The sequence below is a fragment of the Misgurnus anguillicaudatus genome, chromosome 19 (genome assembly GCF_027580225.2).
Source record: "Misgurnus anguillicaudatus chromosome 19, ASM2758022v2, whole genome shotgun sequence".
NCBI lineage: Eukaryota > Metazoa > Chordata > Actinopteri > Cypriniformes > Cobitidae > Misgurnus > Misgurnus anguillicaudatus.
In genome coordinates, this window is record NC_073355.2 from 50,209,075 (window position 1) to 50,236,609 (window position 27,535).

General features: G+C 42.4%; 2 protein-coding genes across 3 annotated transcripts in view; one reads left to right on the plus strand and one right to left on the minus strand.

Annotated features, from left to right (window-relative positions):
- Nucleotides 1–27,535, plus strand: part of LOC129422537 (uncharacterized) — a 681,876-nt gene that overhangs the window by 326,312 nt on the left and 328,029 nt on the right. The window lies entirely within an intron of this gene.
- LOC141349042 (uncharacterized) overlaps nucleotides 1–27,535 on the minus strand; it is a 97,575-nt gene that overhangs the window by 13,886 nt on the left and 56,154 nt on the right. The window contains exon 2 of the mRNA XM_073856604.1: nucleotides 20,349–20,560. Within this exon, the coding sequence (XP_073712705.1) occupies nucleotides 20,349–20,436 (88 nt within the window). The 5' untranslated portion in view covers nucleotides 20,437–20,560. The remainder of the gene's footprint in view (nucleotides 1–20,348; nucleotides 20,561–27,535) is intronic.

The window sequence follows — 27,535 nt, forward strand, 5'->3', positions numbered from 1 at the left end:
AAGAAAGTAACAGCTAGCTGGCATCAGTTATTGTAAAATGCATAGGTAATTTTCAACAGTAAAATATCAATTTTACTTGCACGTTAAGTTATAAATTATAACAAGTAATGCACGGGCATCATCTTGCAGTTTCTTCTTTCTTTTCTCAGATCCTGACTCATGCTGTCTTTTCGGGCCATTTCGATAAAAGTTGCCTACTGTCTGTCAAACTTCGTCAGGTGCCCACGCGATCAACCGGCGGAGACCATCCAAGGCGAAAGGCCAAGGGGCATACTTTCTAGAGTAGAGCAATTAAACTATCTCGTTCCCCTTCTTGTGACATATACATGGCTAAAAGTGCCTTATAATATTTCTATAGGCTAATGAAATAATATCTGCATTATAATTTTTTTCATTAGGCTATTTTTGATGCCCCCTCAGCATTTGGTGCCCTACGCACAGCGCATGATGCGCATGGTGGGAGCAGCGGTGCTGGGAAACACTGCTGTTTCATATATAGTAATAGTATATAAATTAGGCTATAGGTGGTGAGATCCACACATTGCTTGTGTCATTTTATTTGTTAGATATTACTGTACCCTTCCCACTTTTATACTGTGTAAAAATAATAAATATAATATATATTTTTTTGTAAACTTTTATTTAAAAAATATTTTGTATGCTTCTATTTTGTACAAAGTAATTAGCTAGATAGACCACGCAGACAAGATATGCGATGACTAATTTTGACCAGGCATTATTGCTAGGTACCAGTTGGGGTCCTAGGAGGGCAGATTTGCAAGGGGGGGACAGAACTGGTCACTGATAGGCTGCCTTCTGAGATACCTTCATTGTCCTGTCCCACAATTCTATGCGTGGGCGTACAATGAGAATGTGATTAATAACCTTGGACCAAGCTTGACCATAGTTTTGCATTTTTCATTAGTTTTTATTTTTATTTCGTTTTGACTTTTTGTTTTAAAATTCAGTTTAGTTTTAATTAGTTTTTAAAGTGGGTTTGCTAGTTTAGTTTAGTTTTTATTTTTTGAAAATGCTTAGATTTAGTTAAGTTTTTATTAGTTTTAGTGTTAGTTTTAGTCTTTTTCGTAATTTGGGTTATTTGTCAGGGGCAAGAATTAAAAAAGGTCAGAAAAAGAATTGTGTGATAATAACTCAACAAAAACGTCATACAATTTTAGAAAATATTCATTCAAAAATAAAACCAGTTAAAAAATGTACATATGGGCACAAATATGTAAACAGTCTCAAGTTTAACACTCCACAGTAAGTGCAAAATGTGATGTGTGCCAGTAAAAAAGTTAAAGTGCCAACAGACTAAAGAAGACATACATGAACCGCATGTATTCAACCCATTTTTGAGCCACAACAAGACATTTCTGTCAGATTGTCAGGGAGCTCAATCTGAGAAAAGAACATGACAAATAACCAGAGGTGGAAAGAGTAGGCAAAAACTTGACTCAAGTAAAAGTACAAGTAACTAAAGAAAAAAATACTCAAGTAGCAAGTTACTAGTTACTCTTGAGAAAAAAATACACACAGTATACAGACAGTACACACCACAAGGATCAGGACAGTAAAAGTTTGCTGTGGAGACCAGAAATTGGTAAGATGAATATCAGTGTGTCAGAAGTACAGAAGTCACATTTGATCAACCTTTGATTATGTTTCAACACATACATGCTTTAACAACAAAGAAAAACAGCCTTTAATGCTGACTTGTATGTTGTGCCCAAACGCAAAACTCAAAAGAAATGGATCAAACTGACACTATGTGTGTGTGAACAATTAATGCATTAGGACACAGTTCACTTGAACACTTCTAATGGTCTCAACGTGGCCACATTAGATAGTATTAATATACAAACGTGTTGTGTCATTGAGTTGGAATATTGTGCATGTTAAAACAGGTGACATTTCTGTACTTTTGTCTATTAATCTTTTAATGTTTAGACATTTCTTGACTCCACAGCAAACTGAGGATTTTTGCATGTTTTGTCTGAAAACTTTTGAAAGGCACGTAGGCCTACAGTAGGCTATATATGTGTAAAATTGCAAAATACACAAACAGTACATATTAAAGAATACTTTAGACAAACACAGAATACAAGCATTTCTATGAAATTAACTTGTGTCTTAAGGTTGATGTATACAGCTTATAGCTGAAATATCAGACAAGTTAACCGACACAGTTTTGCATTCAGTTATGCATATTAAAGTTAACTCAGAAAATCTCTTAGATGGTCTGAGGACATCGACAGTTTACACTTACATGAAATACAACTAATTTTAGACAAAACGTCTCGGTTACTATCGTAACCTCGGTTCCCTGAGAGAACGTGAACGAGACATTGCGTCAGTTAGCTGACGCTATGGGATTGATCCTTCAATCACGATTACCCTGAAGCCTTATTGCACAACGCCAGTGCAGTTGAAACTCGCGCTGGCCAATGACGCTCAAGACGGCAAAGGAGGCGTGGCCTTCTTACTATAATAGCAGCCGTCTTGAGCGAATATCTTCAGTAAAAACGACTGAACGAGCGTACAGCCTACGAAGCCGTGAGCACGGCAGCTAACGCAATGTCTCGTTCACGTTCTCTCAGGGAACCGAGGTTACGATAGTAACCGAGACGTTCCCTGTCGAGAACGTTCTCTCGACATTGCGTCAGTTAGCTGACGCTATGGGAGATTGTATAGAACCGCGCCGTGCATACGGCAAGATAGGCCAAGCATAACGAAGCAAACAGCATGCAACAATCTCAAATGACCAGCCGATAGCGGCATATCGTACTAAGCACCAGCCAAAAACCATAACAGAGCCAGTAGCGTACTAGCGTAACACCACATTATGCGGGTAAGAAGTAAACGCTAAAGAATTAAACAACATACCTAGCGAGCGGACGGCGTCCGGCGCACAAGTTGTAGAAGAGTTTAAATCATTGGACTGGCGGCAGTGAACACAGCACTCTTGCAGTCATATGTTGACTTGCCCAACGGGCGGACGAGATCCGGCGTTGAAGTTTGTAAAATATAATCCACATGCAGTATTCATATGACTCAGCATCCAGGGAGCGGGTGATTCCCGGCGTCAGAAATGCAAGTGATAATCCACAAAAACCAATACATGGTGGAATTCTCGTAGTGAATAAATCGAATACTCAGCGGGCGAGCAGCGTCCGGCGCTAAGGTATTCTCAAGTCGGCGTCGCCGTAGCGCCGCCCCTCACACACGACCTGATAGAAACCATCAGGTATGTCTGGAGGTAGAGGGCGTGTTTACCGAGAGCACTCGGGAAGCCAATGAGGAGACATCCAGATTGTAAAACCTAGCAAAGGTGTTCTGAGACGACCAGCCAGCTGCCAAGCATAAATCCTGAATAGATGCGCCTTTATACCAAGCCCATGACGATGCAATAGCTCTCGTAGAATGGGCTTTAATATCCAAAGGGCAACGCACTCCTTGGCTAGAGTATGCCAGTGAAATAGCATCAACCACCCAGTGCGACAGTCTTTGCTTGGAAACTGGGCGTCCTTTGGCGCTGCCTCCAAAAAAAACAAACAGCTGTTCCGCTGTCCGGAACGGCGCCGAGCGATCAATATAAGCTTTTAGCGCTCTTACCGGGCAAAGCTCACTCTGTACGATCGCGTTAGTAGTCGCCGCGTCATCCGAGGAGAAGGCGGGGATAGAAATAACCTGCGCTCTAAATGGCGTGGATAGCGATTTAGGCACATAACCCGCTTTGGGTTTTAACGTGACATTACAGTCCCCTGGTCCAAATTGTAAGCATTCAGCGTTCACAGAGAGTGCATGCAGATCTCCTATGCGCTTAGCTGAAGCCAAAGCCAGCAGAAGCACAGTTTTTAGAGAGAGCTCCTTCAAACCTACCGTTGGAATAGGCTCAAACGGAGGAAGAGTTAGTGCTTTCAGGACCAAGGCCAGGTCCCAAGACGGTACGGTGGGTGGGCGAGAAGGTCTGAGGCGCCGTGCACCCCGTAAAAACTTCGCTATGAGCTCGTGTTTGCCCACCGAGCGCCCCCCAATCTCAGCATGAAAAGCTGCGATGGCAGCAACATATACTTTAAGGGTGGAGGGCATGCTTCCCGTATCCATTCTGTGCTGTAAAAAGGATAGAATAGCTGACACGGAGCAGTTCACCGGGTCAAACTCTTTTTCTTTACACCACGCCGTGAATACCGACCACTTAAGGGCATATAACCGTCTTGTAGCGGGGGCACACGATTGCATCAGCGTATCGAGCACACTCTGCGGCAGCGCCGCGTCTGTTAGCGGTTCCCACACACCTTCCACGCGTGAAGTTTCCACTTCTCGGGGCTGGGGTGCCAGATTGATCCGTTCGCCTGAGAGAGCAGGTCTCGTCTCAACGGGATCGGCCACGGGGGAGCCGTTGACAGTTCCAACAGGTCGGGAAACCACGGCTGGTTCGGCCAGTACGGGGCGATTAGTGTCACTGATGCTCTTTCCTCTCTGATCTTGTGTAAAACTGACGGCAGCAGTTTTATGGGGGGAAACGCATATTTGCTGGCTCTCGGCCACGGCAACGACAGCGCTTCTCCGCCCAGAGGAGAGCTCGTCAACGAGAAGAACAGCGGGCAGTGTGTGTTTTCCTCGGACGCAAACAGATCCACTTCTGCTTTCCCGAACTGACTCCAGATCAGCTCGATAGATAGGGGGTTCAATCTCCATTCCCCTTGGGGAATGCCGTTCCTCGACAGCATATCCGCTCCGCAGTTCATGCTGCCCGGTACATGCGTCGCTTTTATTGAAAGGAGATGACGATCCGCCCACAACAGTATCGTTTCTGCCTGTCTGAACAGCGGCCTGGAGCGCACTCCTCCCTGGCGATTTATGTATGAAACCACCGTAGTGTTGTCCGTCCGGACGAGAACATGATGGCCCCGATCAGCGTCGCAAAGCTCTGCAGTGCTAAAAGGACGGCTTTGAGCTCTAGACGGTTTATATGCCACAACCGCTTCGTCTCCGACCAGGAGCCCGAAGCCGGGATGCCATCGCACAGGGCTCCCCAGCCCGTTAACGACGCGTCCGTCGTGACTACTTTCCGTCTCGTAACCAGCCCGAGTGGAGCACCCCCGCTGAACAGGTTGGGATCTAACCAGGGTCTCAGCGCTCGCATACATCCGTTCGTAACTGTAATGCGCGCTCGTCCCGATATCCACGCCCTGTTGGGCACTCTGGATCGTAACCACAGCTGTAACGGGCGCATATACAGCAGACCGAGCGGGCAAACCGGGGAGGCTGCCGCCATCAAGCCTAAAAGTCTCTGAAATCGTTTCAGTGACACAGTGCATCCGTGGCTGAATACATTCAGAGCAGACGTCAGATCTCGTTTGCGCTCCTCTGATAAGAAAGCCTTCATTGAGACCGAGTCGAGACGTACGCCTAGAAACGCGATCTCCTGCGTTGGAGATAGAGCGCTCTTCTGCAAATTCACACGTAGACCGAGGCTGTCTAAATGCGAAAGTACTGCGTCTCTGTGGCTGATGAGCACCTCTCTGGATTGTGCTAAGATCAGCCAATCGTCCAGATAATTCAGGACGCGAATGCCGCTCGCTCTCAGCGGGGACAGCGCCATGTCTATACATTTCGTGAATGTGCGCGGGGCGAGCGCTAGACCGAACGGGAGGACCGTGAACTGGTATGCAGCATCCTTGAATGCAAATCTCAGAAAGCGCCTGTGGTGCGGGGCGATCTGAATGTGAAAATAAGCATCCTTTAGGTCCACTGAAATAAACCAGTCCCCGGGCCGAATGTGGGCGAGAATCTGTTTCAGTGTAGTCATTTTGAAAGCACGTTTGTGTAATGCTTTGTTGATTAGTCTCAAATCCAAGATCGGTCTGAGACCGCCGTCTTTTTTCGGGACGACAAAGTACCGGCTGTAAAAACCGCTCTCTCTCTCTTGCATCGGAACTGACTCTATCGCTCGTTTGGCGAGGAGATTGCAGATTTCCTGATACAATATCGACTCGTCCTGAGCCCGGACCGTTGACGCTATCACGCCGTTGAAACGGGGAGGTCTGCGTCGAAACTGTAGAGAGTATCCTTTCTGAATAATGTTCAGCATCCATTCCGATATGTTGGGAATGGCACGCCATGCATCTAAGCGCAGTGATAGCGGTTGAATGACAGAATGATCGGACCGCTCGGTGCCGCCGAGCGTCTCGTGCGTGACGAGTAGCTCGGTTCTCTGGGGCTGCGCGTTGCTCGTCGGATCGCTGCTCGGGGGCGAGGGACCCAGCGGGACTAATGGAGACCTCTCCGCTCTGTGCAACGTTTGTGTTACGGGCACAAGAGAGGATGGCCGGGGGGCGGCTGACACCGCGATAGACAACGGGCTTCTGCGCGGCTCGTTGAGACCGTGCATTAACCCTTCCCGTCCCCGCTTTCTCTGCGACCCCCGCGTCGCGGGGGGGTTCGAAAGCGGGGAGGGTGCGCTGTGCGTGTTTATATGAGGGTGGGAGCTGCCCTGGGGCGAGCGACCCGAAACCGAAACCAGATGAGGAGGAAAATGCTCTTTTTGTGAAAAAGTTACATTTTTTATTGCATTTAACACAAAAACATTTAAAGAAACAGTCTCTGCGTCGCCCGCAACAGCCAGGGGGACGCTCGACGAGACTTTCGTTCTCTTGGCGGCGGGCTCGCCGCTCGGCATTCTCTCTCTCACACCACTCACGTCAGGAACGCGGCTTAGCCCCGGACTGCGGTCCCCCTGGACCCGGTTTCTTGCGACGCTTCCTGGTGGATTCGTGCCAGGGGCTCTTATGATGCACCACCGGTTCAGGTCTCACCGTCGGGGGCGGTGCTGCGGGGGGTTGCGCTGCCGGCCGGCGTGGCGCAGACTCGGAGCGGTGTCTCGGCGGCGGCGGTCCCGCCGGCGCATGAGACATAGGGCGGCGAGGAAGAAAGTGACTCATGGCTTTGGAACTCTTCACCGCCTCCGAGAATCGCTCCGTGATGGTGCCCACGGCGTCACCGAACAAGCCAGATGGGGAAACGGGAGCGTTAAGCAGCGTCTTCCTGTCGGCTTCCTTGAGATCCGTGAGATTTAACCACAGCTGGCGCTGCATCACCACCATGAAGCCCATGCTGCGTCCGATGGCTTGCGCGAGCGGCGGCGCGGCAGCCCGAGTCAAAGTACCATGAATCGAGTTTGCTCCTTTGGGGTTCTTGTGGGGAACTCCACTCGATCTCTAGATCCTGCACGGCCTTAGAGAGAATGCGCACCAGCTCTTCGTGAAAGGAGGGGGGGTGGGCGTCAGCCTCCGACGCGGCAGGCGGAGATTGGTCCCAATCTCCGTCAGACGCCGTCAGCGACATCTCATCCTCCTCTGCGGGGACCCCAAAGGAGACAGACTCGGCAGCTCCGGGTTCAGGACGCAGGCTCTCGGCGACGAACTGAACCGGAGAGCGACGGGGAGGGGAAGCGCGGCGCTCCGGCACGCGCTCGGTCTCCGTCGGTGGCTGAGCCCCCACCAGCGGCACCTTGGCGGCAGTGGGAGGCTGCAGCGAGGAGCTTTCGAGAGCGATGTTGAGCCGAGTCCTGAGCACCCTCATTGGAAGCTCATCACAATGAGGGCACTCAGACCCAACCAACGCCGTATCTGCGTGGAGAAGCCCCAGACATATAATACACACTTTGTGCGAATCGGGCGGGTCGATAGGACCTCCGCACCGGGAGCACATTCGCGACATCTGGATCGCTAAGAGGGACGTCCGTCTTATCCGCGTACTCAACAGATATCTTCGTTGCAGGGTAAAACTTGCTCGTGAAGGAGAAAATACTGAAGATATTCGCTCAAGACGGCTGCTATTATAGTAAGAAGGCCACGCCTCCTTTGCCGTCTTGAGCGTCATTGGCCAGCGCGAGTTTCAACTGCACTGGCGTTGTGCAATAAGGCTTCAGGGTAATCGTGATTGAAGGATCAATCCCATAGCGTCAGCTAACTGACGCAATGGCGAGAGAACGTTCTCGACAGGGAACTCATGTTTTCTTATGTTGTGAATCTCATGTCACGTGTGTGTGTGTGTGTGTGTGTGTTGTGAGAAGCACTTACATTATACACAGTACAGTATACAGCGAATCAGACGTCAATCATAGATGGACTTTCTTCATTCAGTCACGTGTACACAGTGCTTCTGGAGGTTGCGCGCGTTTAAATGTTTTAAAAGCTTTGCTTTTAGTTAAAGGAATAGTCTACTCATTTTCAATATTAAAATATGTTATTACCTTAACTAAGAATTGTTGATACATCCCTCTATCATCTGTGTGCGTGCACGTAAGCGCTGGAGCGCGCTGCGACGCTTCGATAGCATTTAGCTTAGCCCCATTCATTCAATGGTACCAATCAGAGATAAAGTTAGAAGTGACCAAACACATCAAGGTTTTTCCTATTTAAGACGAGTAGTTATACGAGCAAGTTTGGTGGTACAAAATAAAATGTAGTGCTTTTCTAAGCGGATTTAAAGAGGAACTATATTTTATGGCGTAATAGCACTTTTGGGAGTACTTCGACTCACCTGAAAAGTCCGCTCCCCTTCTCCCTCTCATAATGGGAGAGGGAGGGTGTTACTGCGCCGAGTCGAAGTACTCCCAAAAGTGCTATTACGCCATAAAATATAGTTCCTCTTTTAAATCGGAAAAACGTTGATGTGTTTGGTCACTTCTAACTTTATCTCTAAATGGCAGCATTGAATGAATGGGGCTAAGCTAAATGCTATCGAAGCGTCGCAGCGCGCTCCAGCGCTTACGTGCACGCACACAGATGATAGAGGGATGTATCAACCATTCTTAGTTAAGGTAATAACATATTTTAATATTGAAAATGAGTAGACTATTCCTTTAAAAGATTAGTAAAATCATATTCACGTAGGGTGGCCATTCGTGCCAGTTCCGCCGGACACGTCCCGAACATGTTTTCGGGTTCGTTCTCCGGAAGTGGCGTTGCTCGGCTGCATACGTCATCGAGGTTCTCACATTTCAGTTAAAATACATTAGAAAATTAAGATTTATTTCTTTTAAGACAAACAATCATTGTAGTTTCATTCTTACCTTGAAATGTAACGGTTGCTTTTCTTTAATTAAACCCGAAATATTAAACGTTGATGACGTATGCGGTCGAGCAACGCGACTTCCGGAGAACGAACCCGAAAACATGTTCGGGACGTGTCCGGCGGAACTGGCACGAATGGCCACCCTATATTCACGTAATCCAACACTCTTTGGGCTCTATCTTACACCCAGCGCAATGCGCGACGCAAGTGTCTTTCGCTAGTTTCCACCCTAATTTTCACGTTTAGCGCCGCGTTGTTTAAATAGCAAATGCATTTGCGCCCCCTTTTGCGCCCATGGGCGTTCTGGTCTGAAAATGAGGTGTGTTCAGGCGCATTGTTGGCGCGTTGCTATTTTGAGGCAACTAAAATAGACTACGCCATTGACCAACAAAAACCTGGTCTAAAGTCTAAAGTCAATGGCGCAATGTGTTTTATGTTATTTAAAGAGCGCATTAGTAAAATGCGCCTATAATCGGGAGGACAACGCGCGTTTGCTTATCACAAAGTACATGAATGCGCAGCAGCACAAAAATGCTTTTAAATATGAAAGATTAAAGGATTGAATTTAAGAGATTATTATTGAGTCTCTTGGACATATTTATAAATGAGGACTGATTATGAGACGTTAGAAGGCGCAAAGAGCTGCTTTACCTGCAGCCTGATAAGTAAATAAATGCTTTGCTTTAAACAAATGCGTCTGTTTTTAAATGTTTTTTTTAATGCTACCTCACAGATTTATTTTATATGATGTACCTGTGGATATGGCGAGATGAGAAACATTTTAAAGTAATGCTTAAAAAAACTCTTTGCTAAAAAAAACGCTGTCCAAAGTGCTGAAACGTGAGGAGAGCCGTTTGTAATTTCTTTATCTCCTATTTGTTATAAAATAAAGTATTTTTAGAGTACAAACCTTATCTTACATACTTGTAAATTATGTTTTGATGATATTGGATAGCCATACATTTAAAGCAATTACAAGCCTGCCTTTATACTTCCATGACTAAAAGAAAACGGGTTTTAAAGGTTTTAATAAAAAAATAACCATTTCAATACAAGTGAAAAACAACACAATTATTTAACATTAATCTTAAACTGGGGATCTTCTACCTCCGCTTAGTTTTTCAGTTTAAAAAGTCCGTCATCTAAATAGGGATTAGACATAGCGCCAGCGCAACTTGCTTTTAAAGGGAATGAGAGCTGTGACTCTCATTGGTTTACTGCACGTTACGCCCAAAATACTCCCATTACAAAAGGACCTACCCTTTTCGACCATGCGCTCGGCGCAAAAACAATTTTTCCCGTCGTTAAATTAGCAAAAGTGGATTCGGACACGCCCATTTAGACGTTGCGCTGTGCGCTTTAGACAATGCGCTTAGATCGTTAAAATAGAGCCCATTATGTTCTGCGTGTTTCTAGACACGAGCAAAACCGCATCAGACGATTCAGTTTTTGAAGCGATCTAAACAATTCATTTAAACTGATTCGCGAACCAATTCAAACAGTTGGACCCATTTGCTTTGTAAAGAATCGACTCAAAAGACTCATTTACTTGCAACAACCTGTAAGGAATCAACTTAAATGAGTCATTAATTCGCGAATGTGTGTGTGTGTGTGTGTGACGCGCGAGTGAAAGACGCATGGAAAGGAATTTGAAGCTTAACTCTTAACGTAATTTGCTCTATGAAAGACATTAACAAAGACGAAAACTAAGGACATTTAATCTATAATTTTATTTTATTTTAGTTAGTATTGCCAGACACACATTACAGTTTTAGTTAGTTATCGTTTTTTTGTAATGCCTCGTTTTTATTTTTATTTCAGTTAACAACAATGTTTTTCCCCACCTAGTTTTCGTTTTTTTGTTCGTTTTCGTTAACGATTATAACCTTGGCTTGGTCATGTTCGAAAAAATGTCGGCCAAAGAAGCGACTGGAGCACAAATTTAGTACAAATAAATGTATATTTTTACACCTTTTAATTGCATTTCTAGCGAGAAATTAGTATTGTAGTTTTCAATTATGTGTAGTTCTGTAAAATTGTTTTCTATCTCATGGTGTGATCAGAAAAAAATTGTTAAAATCACTTTATTCAATTATTTATTTGTATAACATTTATATTTTATTTTTCTTGTCATTGTTAAAAAGACACGGACAGCTGATTATTCATTAAAAGTACAAAACATTTGTACAACATAAAGTAAACACAAAAAATCTAGTCAATGTACAAAGGCAGTGATTCAGTGTTAAGATTCTATAGAAAATATATGTGATTTAAGTTATGAAACTTTAACATAAGTTAAAACAATAACAAATAACAGACTTAACATGAATAATAAAGAGAAGTAAATTGATGAGACCAAATGCCAGTTAGATGCACTATGTTGCCAAATGTTTTGGGACACCCGCCTTTATATGCACAAGAACCTGGATGACATCCCATTCTTAATCCATATGGTTTAAACTGCCCATATTATGAAAAACTCACCTATTCTGTGATTTGGGGTGTTCTTTTGTGTCTCTGGTGCTTTCACACGCATACAAACTTGGAAAATAATCCATCCATGCTGTTTTGAGTAAGATCCAGGTTTCTGAATGTCCTCTGCCTTTCAAAATCAGCTCCGTTGTGACGTAACTAGCCTTGTCGTCACATTCCATTTGAATTTTCCAACCGACCACCCCACTACCCAGGTCTCCACCCACCAGGTAACTACAGAGAGCAGTCACTTCACTGATATCCTCTATACTGTTATCATGTCTCAAGGAAATAACAGCGCTATTTGTATGGAAGAAATATAATGACAAAAGTATTTTAATTAAAATAGCCTGTTGAATTGTACTACCTGAAAAAAATGCATTGTAATAACCGTACTTGAATTTTAATGCATTGTATTTTTGTGTTTTTGAATTAAAACAGCCTGTTGAATTGTACTACCTGAAAAAAAATGCATTGTATTCAACATGCGTGTATATTTTCTGTATTAAAAATTCAATAGTCCACATTCAACTTTTAGATTTCACTTTAAAATATTCGGTCTGTTTAAAAATACAACATAAAATATTCAGCAGGCAATTTTCAGTCCATTTAAATTCGCGTCCAAAAATTCAAGTTCAAAAATTCAGTCGTACAGATTTCAACATTTAACATCCGGGAACCGCAGGAAAAGCAGTAGAGTATCGAGTATAATCTCATCTGCTGTTAATCGATCTGACCAGCAGGTGGTGCACGTGTTCGCCAAGACTTTGTACATCTAAGATGATTTATCCACTGCAGAAGTGATGAATGTTGGCTTTTATGTTCAGTTTTAGTAAAACAACTGTAATTGTAACACTCATACAGAGAGTGTATTGTTTGGTTATGTTATTGACAGGATACTAAACGTTTTTTAAATGCCATATGAATTAAATAGGGCCTTTCTGCCTGCTATTGGCTTCGTTTCTCAAAAGCTAAGTTGATATTGGTGGCCATCTACCATCTTCTTATGCCTGCGAGAAACGAACACGGTTTTGTAATTCGTCACCTCAGTTTCTAAACCATACTCAGATTATTAATTTACAAATCGTGCGCGCGGATTAATAAACCATACGCACAATTAAACAATCAGTGCTATCAGATTTGCAATCCCTATCCACAAATTCATAAACAATCAATAAACAGTGCACACGCTTTCGCAATGGTTTTGCAAACTGAGTCCACTACCGCAGAGGTCCCCAACCACGGGGTCTTGGACAAGTTGCCACCGGTCGCAAGAACATCCTGAAAAAATGTGTATAATAGCTAAGTTATATTTAAATCAGGTGTTTTGTCCCCCACGAGCCGACTCAAAATAACATCTCAAGGTTGGGGAGCCCTGCACTGAACCGTAGTCCCACCCTCATTTTAGAAATCGCTTCCATGCTTTTATTCATGCTTTCAGGAATTAATGAAGTTTATACCGTGTTAAGCTGGTACTTTCCTAACTGGAAAGTGATTTACATTGTGTGTAATGTTTACGTAATATTTATTTTTATATGTATTTATTATATTTTAATAATATAATAATTTAAATCCGATGCAACTTTCCGTCGTGCAAACATTGCATGCAATTTTTAAAGACTTATTTGGTTAATATGTTATTATTAAATTACTATGTTAAATTGCATTCAGCCAAAGACAAAATCAAAGAATCTGTGTATTCTCCTTTCAAGTTGACACAGTAACGTCATTTAACTCTATAATTTTTTATTAAATTTTGCCTTTGCGAAATGTGCAACAAAGTAAAGAAAAAACAACCATGCATTAGGAACATTAATAATTGCTTTATTTATAGTATATTTTCTATAGATGTGTAAAACCATATTTTGGCGGATTGTGTTTCTTTACCTTCATTTTTTCACGAGTTTGCCTGCCCGTTTAGTCTTAATAAATAACGGTAAACGAACTTGGCTTGCTGTTCTCGAAGGCAGCTCGAATCTTGGTCTGGCTCGAGCCCCAAGTTCAAGTAACAGAACAAGGAAGGGAAACAATGTGCAGTGGAGAAGAGGAGAGATGCCAGAAGAATTGCGGTTGGGCGCGGAGTCACGGGACTCGCGTTTATGCTTTTTGATGATTGACACATGACTGTTTAGTTAAGTGTATCCGTTAAAATATTATTACTGCAGTAAAAGAGTTTAAGTATAATTAATTAAGAGTTTAAGGGTAATTTTTAAGTTTTTCAGAAGCCTGCAATTAGTTTCATTTGCGATATCAAATTAACGTCTTTTATTCATAAAGTCATACCTTTGCAATTCTTTGATCGATTGTGTTTTAGAAGTACTGTGTGCTTGAACTCTAATGACAGCATTGTGATCGCCGAAGCGCTGGTAGAGAGAGAGAGAGAGAGAGAGAGAGAGAGAGAGAGAGAGAGAGAGAGGCCCTTTATAGAAGTGGATTGATATGTTATTTGAAGTCGGCTCGTAAAGGACAAAAACCTGATTAAACTATAACGTAGCTAGTATACAAATTTTTTTCAGGATGTTCTTGCGACCGGTGGCAACTTGTCCACGACCCCGTGGTTGGGGACCTCACGCGCACGATTTGTAAATTAATTAATAATCTGAGTATGGTTTATAAACTGAGGTGACGAATTACAAAACCGTGTTCGTTGATCGTAAGCATAAGAAGATGGTAGATTGCCACCAATATCAACTTAGCTTTTGAAAAAACGAAGCCAATAGCAGGCAGAAAGGCCCTATTTAATTTATATGGCATTTAAAAACCGTTTAGTATCCTGTCAATAACATAACCAAACAATACACTCTCTGTATGAGTGTTACAATTACAGTTGTTTTACTAAAACTGAACATAAAAGCCAACATTCATCACTTCTGCAGTGGATAAATCATCTTTGTACAAAGTCTTGGCGAACACGTGCACCACCTGCTGGTCAGATCGATTAACAGCAGATGAGATTATACTCGATACTCTACTGCTTTTCCTGCGGTTCCCGGATGTTAAATGTTGAAATCTGTACGACTGAATTTTTGGACTTGAATTTTTGGACCCAAATTTAAATGGACTGAAAATTGCCTGCTGAATATTTTACGTTGTATTTTTAAACAGATCGAATATTTTAAAGTGAAATCTAAAAGTTGAATGTGGACTATTAAATTTTTAATACAGAAAATATACACGCATGTTGAATTTCATCCCTTAAAAATGCAAAACCTAAAAATACAATGCATTAAAATTCAAGCACGGTTAATACAATGCATTTTTTTTCAGGTAGTACAATTCAACAGGCTGTTTTAATTTAAAAACACAAAAATACAATGCTTTAAAATTCAAGTACGGTTAATACAAAGCATTTTTTTTTCAGGTAGTACAATTCAACAGGCTATTTTAATTCAAATACTTTTGTCATTATATTTCTTCCATATATTTGGATATTATATACTATACTTTTAAAAACAAAGTTTTAACGCATGTTTATGTGTTTAGTGGAACCTAAAGTGTAATCTCCTATACAGTGTGTTACAATGTAAATAGTCTTAAGATTGTAGACGATATTATAGTTGTCATCTGAACTTCTGTCACAAAATACTACATTTATGATGCTAGAGCAACTGTATCTCAAAAAAGAAACCAAACACTGATGCTAAACCCATAAGTTATGCCTTTTAAACAATGTATAGTAATGTTAATATTATTAATGTTTGTAGACAGTAGGCAATATAGATATTGTTAGCAGCGTTGAAAATCTGACGTCAGCCGGCCCACGAATTTTTGCACATCAAGTGGGTGAACTTGTGTTTGAGCAATCATTTGCTATTGGGAACGACGAGGTGGCTAACCGCTATGCTAATTAGTTTTCTGCAAAGCCAATGACCAGCTACTATACTTTTCGAAAATTAAAATAAATATTTAACTGCTTTATTTAACAATTCTACCTGAACTTAATAGTGTTTTGCCAAACTAAAAGTGTTTTGCCAAACTAACCAAGACCGGGCCTTGCCGACCCAGCTTTTCCGATGAGCCTAATGTACCCCCAAGTTTCTATCACTTTTCCAAGATACGGCGGACCTCCCGTTAGCTTCTAGCAATTAGCATGCAGTATACATCCCCCGACGGGCCTTAATTTCTGTAATTTGTGAAAATAATGCGTTTGAAAATGTTTTATAACAAGAATATGTTAGCGTTGTCAAAGGCAAATCAAGTGTATTGTTGAGACTGTTTCATTACAATTTACTCTGTCATGAGTTTTTTCTCTTGGAGTGTACTTAATAGTGATACTTTTTTTGCTTAAATTGTCTGTTGGCAACATAAACCGTTAATAATAATATATAATATATAAAGATAATAATACAGTCTGTACTGCTCGCGATACCATTGCGCATGCGCACATGACATTAGTAGTGGGCCGTGGCCAAAGGAGCAGCAGCACATAAATATGTAATGACCTCCTCAAAACGGCACAATCTGCAATGCACTGAAACAGAGGCTACTAGAGATGGGTAACAATCTTTTCCTACAAGCTATTTCGAGCAAACAACTTTTGAAACATGTTTTATAGAACTCATACACCCATTTAACTTGTGGAAAAGCAGTCATAAGATGGGAATTTTCGGCCATTCTTCTAAAAGCACATTTGTAAGACACTGTTGTTGGACGAGAAAGCCTCCTTCCAGAAAAACGCAGAGATTTTTTGTGATTGTTGCGGGCAAAAAATCCTTGATTTTGCGGCACGTTTTCTTAAAAAATGCGATGGAATATGTGGGATATTTATGCAATTTATGCGATGGAATTGTGGGAATTTGCGAAAATTGCGGAACTTGCAAAAACTATGGAAACTTGCAAAAGCTGCAATGATGTTCACGTCACATAATCACGTCACTTCATAACGTTCCCATAGCAATAGAGGACACGGCTGCGCTTTTGGGAAGTAAATGCTATTTTTTTTTTCAACTTTCTGCTAATATATATGTGACTTTTTGCTACGAAAATGCGGAGATTATGAAATCATGCAAGCCCCGCATATTTTGTGCGCGGAAATATGTAATTAATGCGGCGAAAGTGTGTCATATTTGGAAAAAATGCAGCCCCGCATAAATATGCGGACTTTGGCTGATTATGCAATATATCGCGCAATCGCATTTTTCTGGAGGGACTGATATTAGTCCCCGCTCTAATTCATCCAACAGATGTTTGATTGTGATAAGGTTAGGACTCTGTGCAGGCCAGTCAAGTTTCTGCACACTCGCTCTTTGCTTTGTGCACTGGTACACAGTCATGTTGGAACAGGAAGGAGCCATCTCTAAACTGTTACCACAAAGTTGGGAGCATAAAATTGTCCAAAATATCTTGGTATGATGAAGCATTAAGAGTACCTTTCACTGGAAGTGATTGGAACACCTGAATTCAATGATTTAGAGGGGTGTCCCAAAACTTTGGGCAATATAGTGTATATCCAAAGGGAATATTTAATGTTTAATGATCAGACACTGAAGGGCAGAGCAGCTGCACTGAGACAGCAGCAATTTCAGTAGAACTTAGAGATGAATCTGCCCTTGATGGTGTACACAGCGCTGACGGCCCGCTGATCACCTGAAACTCACTTATCCAAAATCATCAGAGAAAATTATAATATAGTCACTATCTTTACTAACTGACCACAGATTTGAAGTTTATTCGTCTATATTTTCGACTAAACAGCTACATTTTATGACACAGAAAGAGTAATATTTCAAATATTCTGCAGGTTTTAAGCTTCGTTGACGTGAAATGCATTCTGGGAAACTTGGCTGTCGTTAAGTCCACACAAGTCACCTCCTGAAGCACCCTCAATAAAATGAGCGGATCAAGAACACAGCTGGGGATGTTATGTGAACTTGACTTGATGTGAACTTGGAATTGGAACAGTACTTGGGCCGTGACTGATGATGTTTCACAACTCCACAAGAACACAAGTACAGACATCTTGGGCTTTTGTGCACATGTAGACTTTTAGTAAGGATCCTCCAGACAGTTTTATTAATAAGACCTCAGCTGATTTCTAAACTTTGTTGCCATATCCACACTGTTGACACATGAATGGTTTCTATTGAGTGTGAAATCTTGCATGTTTTTTAATGTAAGCTTTTGTTTTGAAACTCTTTTTACACTCATGGCATGTGAACGGTTTCTCTTTAGTGTGAGTGATTAAATGTACATTAAGGTTTGGTTTTGTCCTGAAACTCTTTCCACAGTGTTGACATGTGAATGGTTTCTCTCCAGTGTGAATTCTCATGTGTCTATTAAGGTCACCTTTCACTGTAAAACTCTTTCCACACTGAAGACATGTGAACGTTTTTTCTCCAGTGTGAATATTTGAATGTGTCTTAAGTTCACCTGCAGTTATAAAACTCTTAACATACTGATGGCACGGATGTGGTTTCTCTCCGGTGTGAATCCTCATGTGTACGTTAAGGTCAGGTTTTGTTCTGAAACTCTTTCCACACAGATGACGTGAATGGTTTCTCTCCAGTGTGAGAACTCATGTGTATCTTAAGTTCACCTGTAGATGGAAAACTCTTGTCACAGTGATGGCACGTGTTTGGCTGTTCCCCTCTTTGATTTTTTATGTGCTGTAAGGCTTGTTTGAAAGGTGAAACTCTTTCCACACTGTTGACACTTGTAAGGTTTCTCTCCAGTGTGAATTCTTGAATGTTTCTTAAGGTCACTTGCAGTTGTAAAACTCTTTCCACAGTGATGGCACAGATGTGGTTTCTCACCAGTGTGCATCCTCATATGTTCGTTAAGGTGGCAATTTGTTCTGAAACTCTTTCCACACTGTTGACATCTGAAAGGCTTTTCGCCACTGTGAACTTTCATATGGCGGTTAAGGTTCGATTTAAAGTTGAAACTCTTTCCACACTGTTGACATGTGAAAGGTTTCTCCTCACTGTGAGTTTTCATGTGGTGGTTAAGGTTCGATTTAATGGTGTAACTCTTTCCACACTGTTGACATGTAAAAGGCTTCTCCTCGCTGTGAGTCCTCATGTGTTCTTTAAGGTGCCATTTTGTTCCGAAACTCTTTCCACACTGTTGACATGTGAAAGGTTTCTCCTCACTGTGAGTCCTCTTGTGATCTTCAGGGCGTTCATCTTCTCTGAAACTATTTTCACACTTTATGTCTTCTGTCTTCAGAGTTTCTTTCTGTGAAACATTATGATTTATTTTTACAATCTGATGTTTCTCATCCACTTCAGCTTGACTCTCCTCTTTCACTTCCATCATATCTAAAATGAAGACAGTAAATAGTTCATATTGATAAATCAGAGTGACAAAACACATTTGAGATTGTCATGTATTCATGTTATTTTTATTGTGAGGTACATGATGTCATTTCTATTGTCAATTTCTGCTCTTGTAGTTTAACTCTTGTGCTGTGTTCAAAACCCTATAACACTTCTGGTGTTTCCAATATTATCAAACATTGGATTCTATCTGTGGTAGGGTAAGTTCCCTCCCAAGTAATTATTAGTAGCCTATCAGCATTTAATGCTTGTCTATTTAAAGACTGTGTTTATGCCACCTGGATATGCGTCACTGGTGACTCCGCCCTTTTGTGTGCGTGTGAGTGTTTTGCTGTGTTGTTTGGCTGCATTGCTGTGCAGATTTCCTTTTTTTGTTTGTTTTGTTGTTTATACCACAGCTGGTGGCTGGAGTAGGACTGCTTTAATTCCATTCCTGGTCGCATGTGTGACGTGTGCGCGGGCCTCTAGTTATCGCCATTGGTTGTTTGTAAGTGTGTGTGTGAATTGAGTATTGTTTTCAAAAGTTTAATAATTCATACAATTGTATTAATTAATTTGTTTTGTTTTGTTTGTTTCATTTTGTTTATGGACATCCTGTTTTGTTAAAACTAATTCATTTGTTTGAGTTATTTAGTGATTTCTCTGACTGATTACCAACTGTAAGTTGTCCCCCCAACATCTTAGAAATCACTTTTATTATAATTTTTCGAGCACGGAGTGTGGTTTGCCGCTTGTAACTGCTTACACTTCACTGTGTGTGTGTGGTTTGCCTTTGATAATTACTCTTTGCTAGCCTGCCCAGCTACGGTAAAGCCTTGGTTGCCTTTAAAGCTTGTTTTGTGTGTTTGTTTGGAAAATTGTGATGCATTGTGTAATGTAATCTTATGTATAAGGCATAAATTTAAATCTATAAAAAGTTACCGCCAACCAGCTGCAAGTAACACTGTAATTTCTACAGATTTTTTTACATTGTACAAAATGACAGAGTCACACTTGTTGTGGTGATCCCGGTCAAAAATGATCACCCGTTTAAAGTGAAGGTGAAAGATCACAAAACACAGAAAATTATTTTACAACTGTGCCGTTCCCTAACAAATCCAAGTCATTAATAAAAAACAAAACGCTGTGACAAAATGACAAAAACTTTGTGTGAACTTGTGTAAATGATGCATGCATCTAATGCATTTACTGAACGTATACACATGAATGACAATAATGTATTTCATGTGCCTTGTTAAAGGGTGCTTTGCATTTAAAACAGACAGTTCTTGTTTAGACATCTTTTTGGGCACACAATGTGCATCTCTTCCTTTTCTCTCTTCTGTTTGAGACATTAGAAGACCCTGATTATAAACTATTTTCTGTAGGCCGGTCATTTTGTCCAAAAACACCTCAAGTGAAACAAGGTGGGGCGGAGAAAAATCCCAAAAGCAAAGTCTTTGTAAACAAAGTCAATAAATTTCAGTGAGATGCAATAACATATTAAGGATAGATGATTGAAACATAAAAACCAACCTATTTGTTCCTCAGTATCTTCTTCCTTTATTCTGCATGGTTGTGGATCTGTCATCTTCTCAAGCTCCTCTTTCACCAGCATCAACATTATGTCATGAAGATTTCAGTTGTCACACATGGAGTGATTTCTCTGTGTGTTTGACTCCAGCATTTATTGGTGGATTGTTGTAGGAGGAGCTTCACTGAAGGTCTCAATCACTGTGTGGGTGTGGCTGGAGATTAAAAAAAGGCTTTGTCAGTAAAACATTCATAGAGATATCTGTTTCAGTATTTAATCTGTCCAGTTTATGTCAGATACACTAAAAAATCCCTTTATAAAATGATAAAGATAAAAAATATACTTACTTGTAAATCCAACTTGATTATATATATATATATATATATATTTTTTTTTTTTTATTATTTATAATATAATATATTTATATTTATGTTCAAAATATGTAAATATACATCTGCTTATATCTTACTGTATCTCAAGAGAATCTTAAGCACATTTGACAATAATGCAGTGATATATAGAAGTGCCTCCCATTAAAATGCTTAATGTGAGTGCTCCTCAAAGAGACGGCACAGTTTGTATAATATCAGAGTTAAATATCAGGTAAAGTAGCACTTTAGGAAAGATTTAAGCCGTTTCTCAAAATGCTTTCTTGTCTGTACTTGCGTTCTTGTGGACTTGTGAAACGTCATCAGCTGCGGACCAAGTACTGTTCCAATTCAAAGTTCGCATCAAGCCCAAGTTCACATAAAATCCCCGGATGTGTTCTTGATCCGCCCATTTTATCGAGGATGCATCGGAGGAGACTTGTGTGGACTTATGACAGCGAAGTTTCCCTTAATGCATTTCGCGTCAGGAGTTTGTTCTTCCGAGTCTGAACCATAGGTCTGAACTTGCAAGTTCGAACTACGAAGGACACAAGTCCGAGTTTGGTGTACTTGGTATTGAGAAACGGCTTTAGTTAGACAAAACTTCTGCCCATCCCCACTAAAGATTGTAATTTATTCCCCAATCTGTACATGAATTCGTGATCGCTTTAGTCTCATTTTAATTAAATGGTGGCGTGCTTCGGCTCTGCGCTGTATTTTACGATGTTAATAAGCTCATTATATTCAGTCAGATTTACAAGATGTGTACATTAACTGATAGATGATATCTGTGTAGTTCATTAACATAAAGGGCCCTATTTTAACATTCTGAAACGCAAGTCCGAAGCGCAAAGCGCAAGTGACTTTGTGGGCGGATCTTGGGCGCTGTTGCTATTTTCCCGGCGGGAGAAATAAGTCTTGCGCCGGGCGCAAATCAATAAGGGGTTGGTCTGATGTGATAAAGCGAACACCACCAGTTCGCTTTGAGACGTGGGTATGTCTCAAAATACCACAATAAAGATGGCTCAAACCGTAAGAGTACTTTCGTACAAGGTGAAGTTTATTTACAGTGTACGAGATGATAACCAAATGTGATATATTTATATTTACAAGTGCAGACAAAAAAAACCAAAGTACCAAATAAACAAACAAAAAGGCAAAATAATGATGAAAACCTATACACAAGCAAATATCAACAATATATCAGACAACTTCCTCCACTACCACTCACTTTGGTCGACTTGGTAAACAAGTACTTTCTGTGAGTCTGGCCTCTCTCTTTATAGACCAGACTCCTCCCCTAAATCGGGAGCTTAACTCTCAGGTAAGTATAAATTAATTAAAACCCTCCTTCATCTTTAAGGATTAAGGATTTTAAATACACATATTAATTTAAACACAAAAATAACATTTATCTTTTAAAAGATAAATACACATATAAACACATACATCAAACGCAATAAACACTTAACATTAACATACACAAAATAACAATACCCCTTTAACAAAAATAAATGGACTCGCCAACCTTCGGGTGTACTGCGCCGGCGCGGCACACTTTGATGACGTCATAAGCGCGCCGCTCGATCGCTCGGGTTTGCCGGCACAGCGTGTCAGTCTGAAGGCAGCTAACCAAAACAAACAAACAAACAAAACAGCGTGTGTGCAAAGACAATGTGTGTGTATGAAGGGTCCAAGTTATGGATGCTAACAGAGGGGAAGAGTGGTGTGAAAACATGTCCATGTGCCATCAGAGTGTGCGTGCACTCACAGCTTCGACAGCCGGGGGAAACGGGATGGATTATGAGAGGTAAGTGAATGCGATGTGTGTGTGTGTGTGGTTGCCAGTAATGATTACCCAGCGGGGAGGGCTAGTTCTCCTCTATCTCTCTAAGCCGCGCACTGGCCGGGAACCGAGACAGGTAGTCGGCGACCACGTTCTGCTTTCCAGGCTGATGCCGCACCTTGAAGTTATAGGGCTGTAGGCTGAGGTACCATCTTGTGACCCTGGAGTTTCGGTCCTTCATGGAGTGGATCCATGTTAATGCCCTGTGGTCTGTCTCCAAGTCAAACTCCCGTCCCAAGAGGTAATATCGGAGACTTTCTAGGGCCCACTTGATGGCGAGGCATTCCTTCTCTACTGCAGAGTAACGTGTCTCTCATGGCAGCAGTTTCCGGCTGAGGTAGGTGACAGGCCTTTCATCTCCTGTTGCTCCCTGTAACAGAACTGCTCCCAGGCCTGTCGCCGAGGCATCCACCTGTACAAGGAATCGCTGGGTAAAGTCTGGACTTTGCAGCACAGGATCAGCACATATCCTCTCCTTCAACTTGACGAAGGCATTTTCACAGTCCTCCGTCCAAGGTATTGGATTCTTGATCCCTTTTGCAAGCAGGTTTGTGAGTGGCACTGCTAGAGTGGCGAAGTCCGATACAAATCTTCGGTACCAGCTGATCAGTCCCAAGAAAGACCTCACCTCCTTCGTCGTGGTCTGGGGCTCCTCCTTATGGCTTCCACTTTGTCCACCTGAGGACGCAGCTGTCCATTTCCCAGGTGGTATCCCAAGTATCTTGCTTCCTGCCTTGCCCACTCACACTTGTCCACATTTAGGGTCAATCCTGCATCCTGGATCTTCTGTAGGGTGCTCTTTAAATGTTGCAGATGCTCACCCCAGGAGTTGCTGTAGATGACCACATTATCCAAATAAGCAGCAGACCAACCTTCACAGCCTTGTAGCACCCGGTCCATCAGCCTCTGAAAGGTCGCTGGCGCCCCATGAAGGCCAAATGGTAAAACCGTGAATTGATGCAGCCCATGTGGTGTCCTAAAAGCTGTGTACGGTCGTGATGCTGGATCTAGGGGTACCTGGCAGTATCCCTTGCAGAGATCCAAGGTTGTAATGTATTTCGCCTTCCTGATCCTCTCCAGCAGATCATCAATCCGAGGCATCGGGTAAGCATCAAATTGAGACTGTGCATTCAGCCTCCTAAAGTTTATACAGATTCTCAGTGTTCCATCCTTCTTCGGAACGATGACCACTGGACTGCACCATTCACTGGTCGAGGGCTCAATCACACCAAGCTACATCATCAGCTCCACCTCCTTCTTCAGTGGGTCCACAAGCCATTCAGGTACCCGGTAAGGCCGTTGTCTTGATGGTGTTGGGTTGCTTAGATGGATGTAATGTTGAGCCAACTCAGTCCGCCCAGGCCTCTGGCGGAAGAGAGCAGGGAACTGATCTAGGAGGTACTGCAGGTCGTTACGCTGGAGGTCCTCTAGGTGACTCAGATCCACCACAGACGCTCCTCTCTTGGCTATCGACTCCGCAGGCTCTTCCTCCACACAGTCCACCTCTTGTACCATCAATGATGTTTCTGGTGCTTCCTTACCGGCTGCCTCTCTCCACTCTTTTAGCAGGTTGACGTGATATGTCTGCTTGGTCTTACCCTTGTCTGGATGGTGTATTTCATAGGTCACCGGTCCCATTTTCCGGATCACACTGTATGGTCCTTGCCACTTGGTCAACAACTTATTGGCTGATGTCGGCAACAGGAGTAGTACCTTCTGTCCAGGTAGGAACTCTCGTTTTCGTGCATATTTGTCGTACCATAATTTCTGCTTCTTCTGTGCCTCTTGTAGGTTCTCCTTCGCCTCCTCTCGGTATCGCTCAAGCCGATCTCTCATCTCCAGTACGTACTGTACTATCCCCTTTTCCTCAGCTCCACTTGTTGTGCCTTCCCATCCTTTCCTCAGAAGGTCTAATGGTCCTTGCACCTGCCAGCCATATAGGAGTTCAAAGGGCGAGAATCCTGTTGATGCTTGGGGAACCTCTCTGTAAGCAAACAGAACAAACGGTAGCCACTTGTCCCAATCTTTACCTGTGTCGTTAACAAACTTCCTCAGCATGTTCTTCAGAGTCTGGTTGAATCTTTCGACCAGTCCGTCGGTTTGTGGATGATATGGGGTTGTTCTGATTGCTTTGATGCCTAGCTGGCGATTCAGTTGACCCATCAGCTTTGATGTGAAGTTCGTCCCTTGGTCTGTGAGAATCTCCTCTGGAATACCAACCCTAGAAAACAACTGTACCAGAGCCTGGATGACCTTCGGTGTGGTAATAGACCGAAGAGGGAATGCTTCTGGGTACCTTGTAGCGCAATCGCTGACCACCAAGATGTACTGATTTCCACTGCTGCTCTTCTCCAAGGGCCCTACGATGTCCATCGCTATTCGCCTGAAAGGAGCAGAGATCACAGGGAGAGGGTGCAGGGGTGCTCGACCCCGCTGGGATACAATACTGGTCTTCTGACAGATGGCACATGTATTGCAGTATGTCTGTACATCAGTGTATAATGTGGGCCAGTGAAAACGTGAACAGATGCGTGCATGTGTTTTCTGTTGGCCGAGGTGACCGGACCAGGGGACTGTGTGTGCAAGATGTAATACCATAGGGCGACAACATGTGGGGACAATCAAACGTGTTACATCATTAGTTTGTAAATATAACACATCATTCAACACCACATATCTCTCATTGCACACATTATCATTTTTTCCACATTCAACTTTTTCAAACAATGGATTTAATGTTACATCACCCCTTTGCAACCAACAATATTCTCTGGGATCTCCCAGCCATCAACACTGAGACCTTCCACTGAAGATTCAGCGAATGGTGTACCCAGGTACTTTTCAAACCGCCGTTGTTGGCGTGACTTTCTGGGGCCCTTGGTTCCACCCTGCAGCAGACTATCATCAAAGTCTGGCAGTGGTTGGAGACCTGCCTTAGCTTGGGCTCTGGTTAACACAGGACATGACAGGTTAACAATGGCATCCTCATAAACATTTACATTCTTGGTTGGTAACAGATCATATATGACAGGTATATCTCTACCAAGAATCATGTCAGCAGGTAAATTCTCAACTATTGCAACAGTCAATAGAAACATTTGATCAGAAATACCCACAGTAACTTCAGCTTGAGGATACTGCTTAATATCCCCATGAACACAAACTTAGCCAGAAGTGCCTCCCTCAGCTCTGAGTACTGCTCCGCCTGGTCCTCGTCCATGGCCAGATACGCCTCCAACACCTGCCCTGTCAGCAGCGGTACCAGACGACAACTCCACTCCTCCTGAGGCCACCTCCATGTCTTAGCAAGACGCTCAAACCACCGAAGATAACTCTCGATGTCCTCCCCTTGTTGAAAGACAGGTATCTTCGGCTCTGCCCGTTGTAACGGCTGATTGGGAGCAGGGAATCTCGGAGAGCCTACGTCATGATCTGCATCATAATGACCCGTAACTCTCCGTGCTGCTGGGGTTGGTAGATCCATCCGCAGACTTCCCATGTCCATCGATGACTGAGCAGGAAGTGCAGACTGCATTATGGTCTCCCGCAGACCTTGAAGCTCCAGCATGTGCCGCTCTTCCCTCCGCTCTTGCGCCTCCAAGAACTGGTGCATCAGAGTCACCATCCCATCATTAGCCTTAGACCCTGGTGAGACGGGGTGAGGTTGTGGTAAGTTGCGCTTTGGTGATGTACCGGAACGTTCAGTAGGCGATCCCTCGTCCTCCACTGACTCCGCAGCGTTCCAGGTCACATCCTCCTCCACTGCCTTCACCTTAGACCGTGCCCGGCCTTTATGCTTACGGGGAGCCATCCCACCGCTGCCACCAACTGTGATAAAGCGAACACCACCAGTTCGCTTTGAGACGTGGGTATGTCTCAAAATACCACAATAAAGATGGCTCAAACCGTAAGAGTACTTTCGTACAAGGTGAAGTTTATTTACAGTGTATGAGAAGATAACCAAATGTGATATATTTATATTTACAAGTGCAGACAAAAAAACCCAAAGTACCAAATAAACAAACAAAAAGGCAAAATAATGATGAAAACCTATACACAAGCAAATATCAACAATATATCAGACAACTTCCTCCACTACCACTCACTTTGGTCGACTTGGTAAACAAGTACCTTCTGTGAGTCTGATAGCAAGTTAAGCCAGTAGGGGGAGCCAAATAGGTGCAAAACCACTTGTTTAAAATCCCCCACCCTAATAGAGCTATCTGAGAGAGGTTTTTAGGAAGCTTCAAGGCATTACAGACCCAAAACAAAAAAAAAATTTGTCTACATGTCACATCACAGAACAAGGATAAATACTCTGTTCAACCATTCTATGTCACCTTTAAGAGATCAGATCACTATTAAGGAATTAGGTGTAAATGTGAACTATCAGTCTGGAATAATGAGGTTTATCAACAGCTCTATTAACAACGATGTGACTGAGACAAAAACATTTCATGAAGACTGATTGGTCTGTTAACAGTTCTATTAACACTATTGAGTGTTTTTTCAATGTGAGGTTATTTGCACAAATGAAACAAACCTTTCAAGAAAAGCGACAAAATCCTGATTTCACTCTCAGTAAATATGAACTTTACATAAATGTCTACATTTTTTCTTTCCAGTCAATCCAGAGCTATCATCTGAAGATCAAAGTGACGCTTGTGTTAAGCAATGCGTGTGATGGAGAAACTACTTACAAAATGTGTTTTCATAAAAAATAATCTGTAGGTCTGTATTAGTCTTTTAAAGACTTAACAAGTCTTTATCTTTGCAGAATAAAGCTAAAATGGGGGCCTCATGCAAAGCATTCTGGGAACCTCATCAACCTTTTTCTTTTTTTTTTCCTTCAGATTTTGGTTTCCAGAATGCTTTGCATGAGGCTCTTATTTTATAGTTTTATTCTGTAAAGACAAAGACGTGTTAATGGTGATTTAACGTTGAACAAACTGTTGCAAGTAAATAACAAATTTAA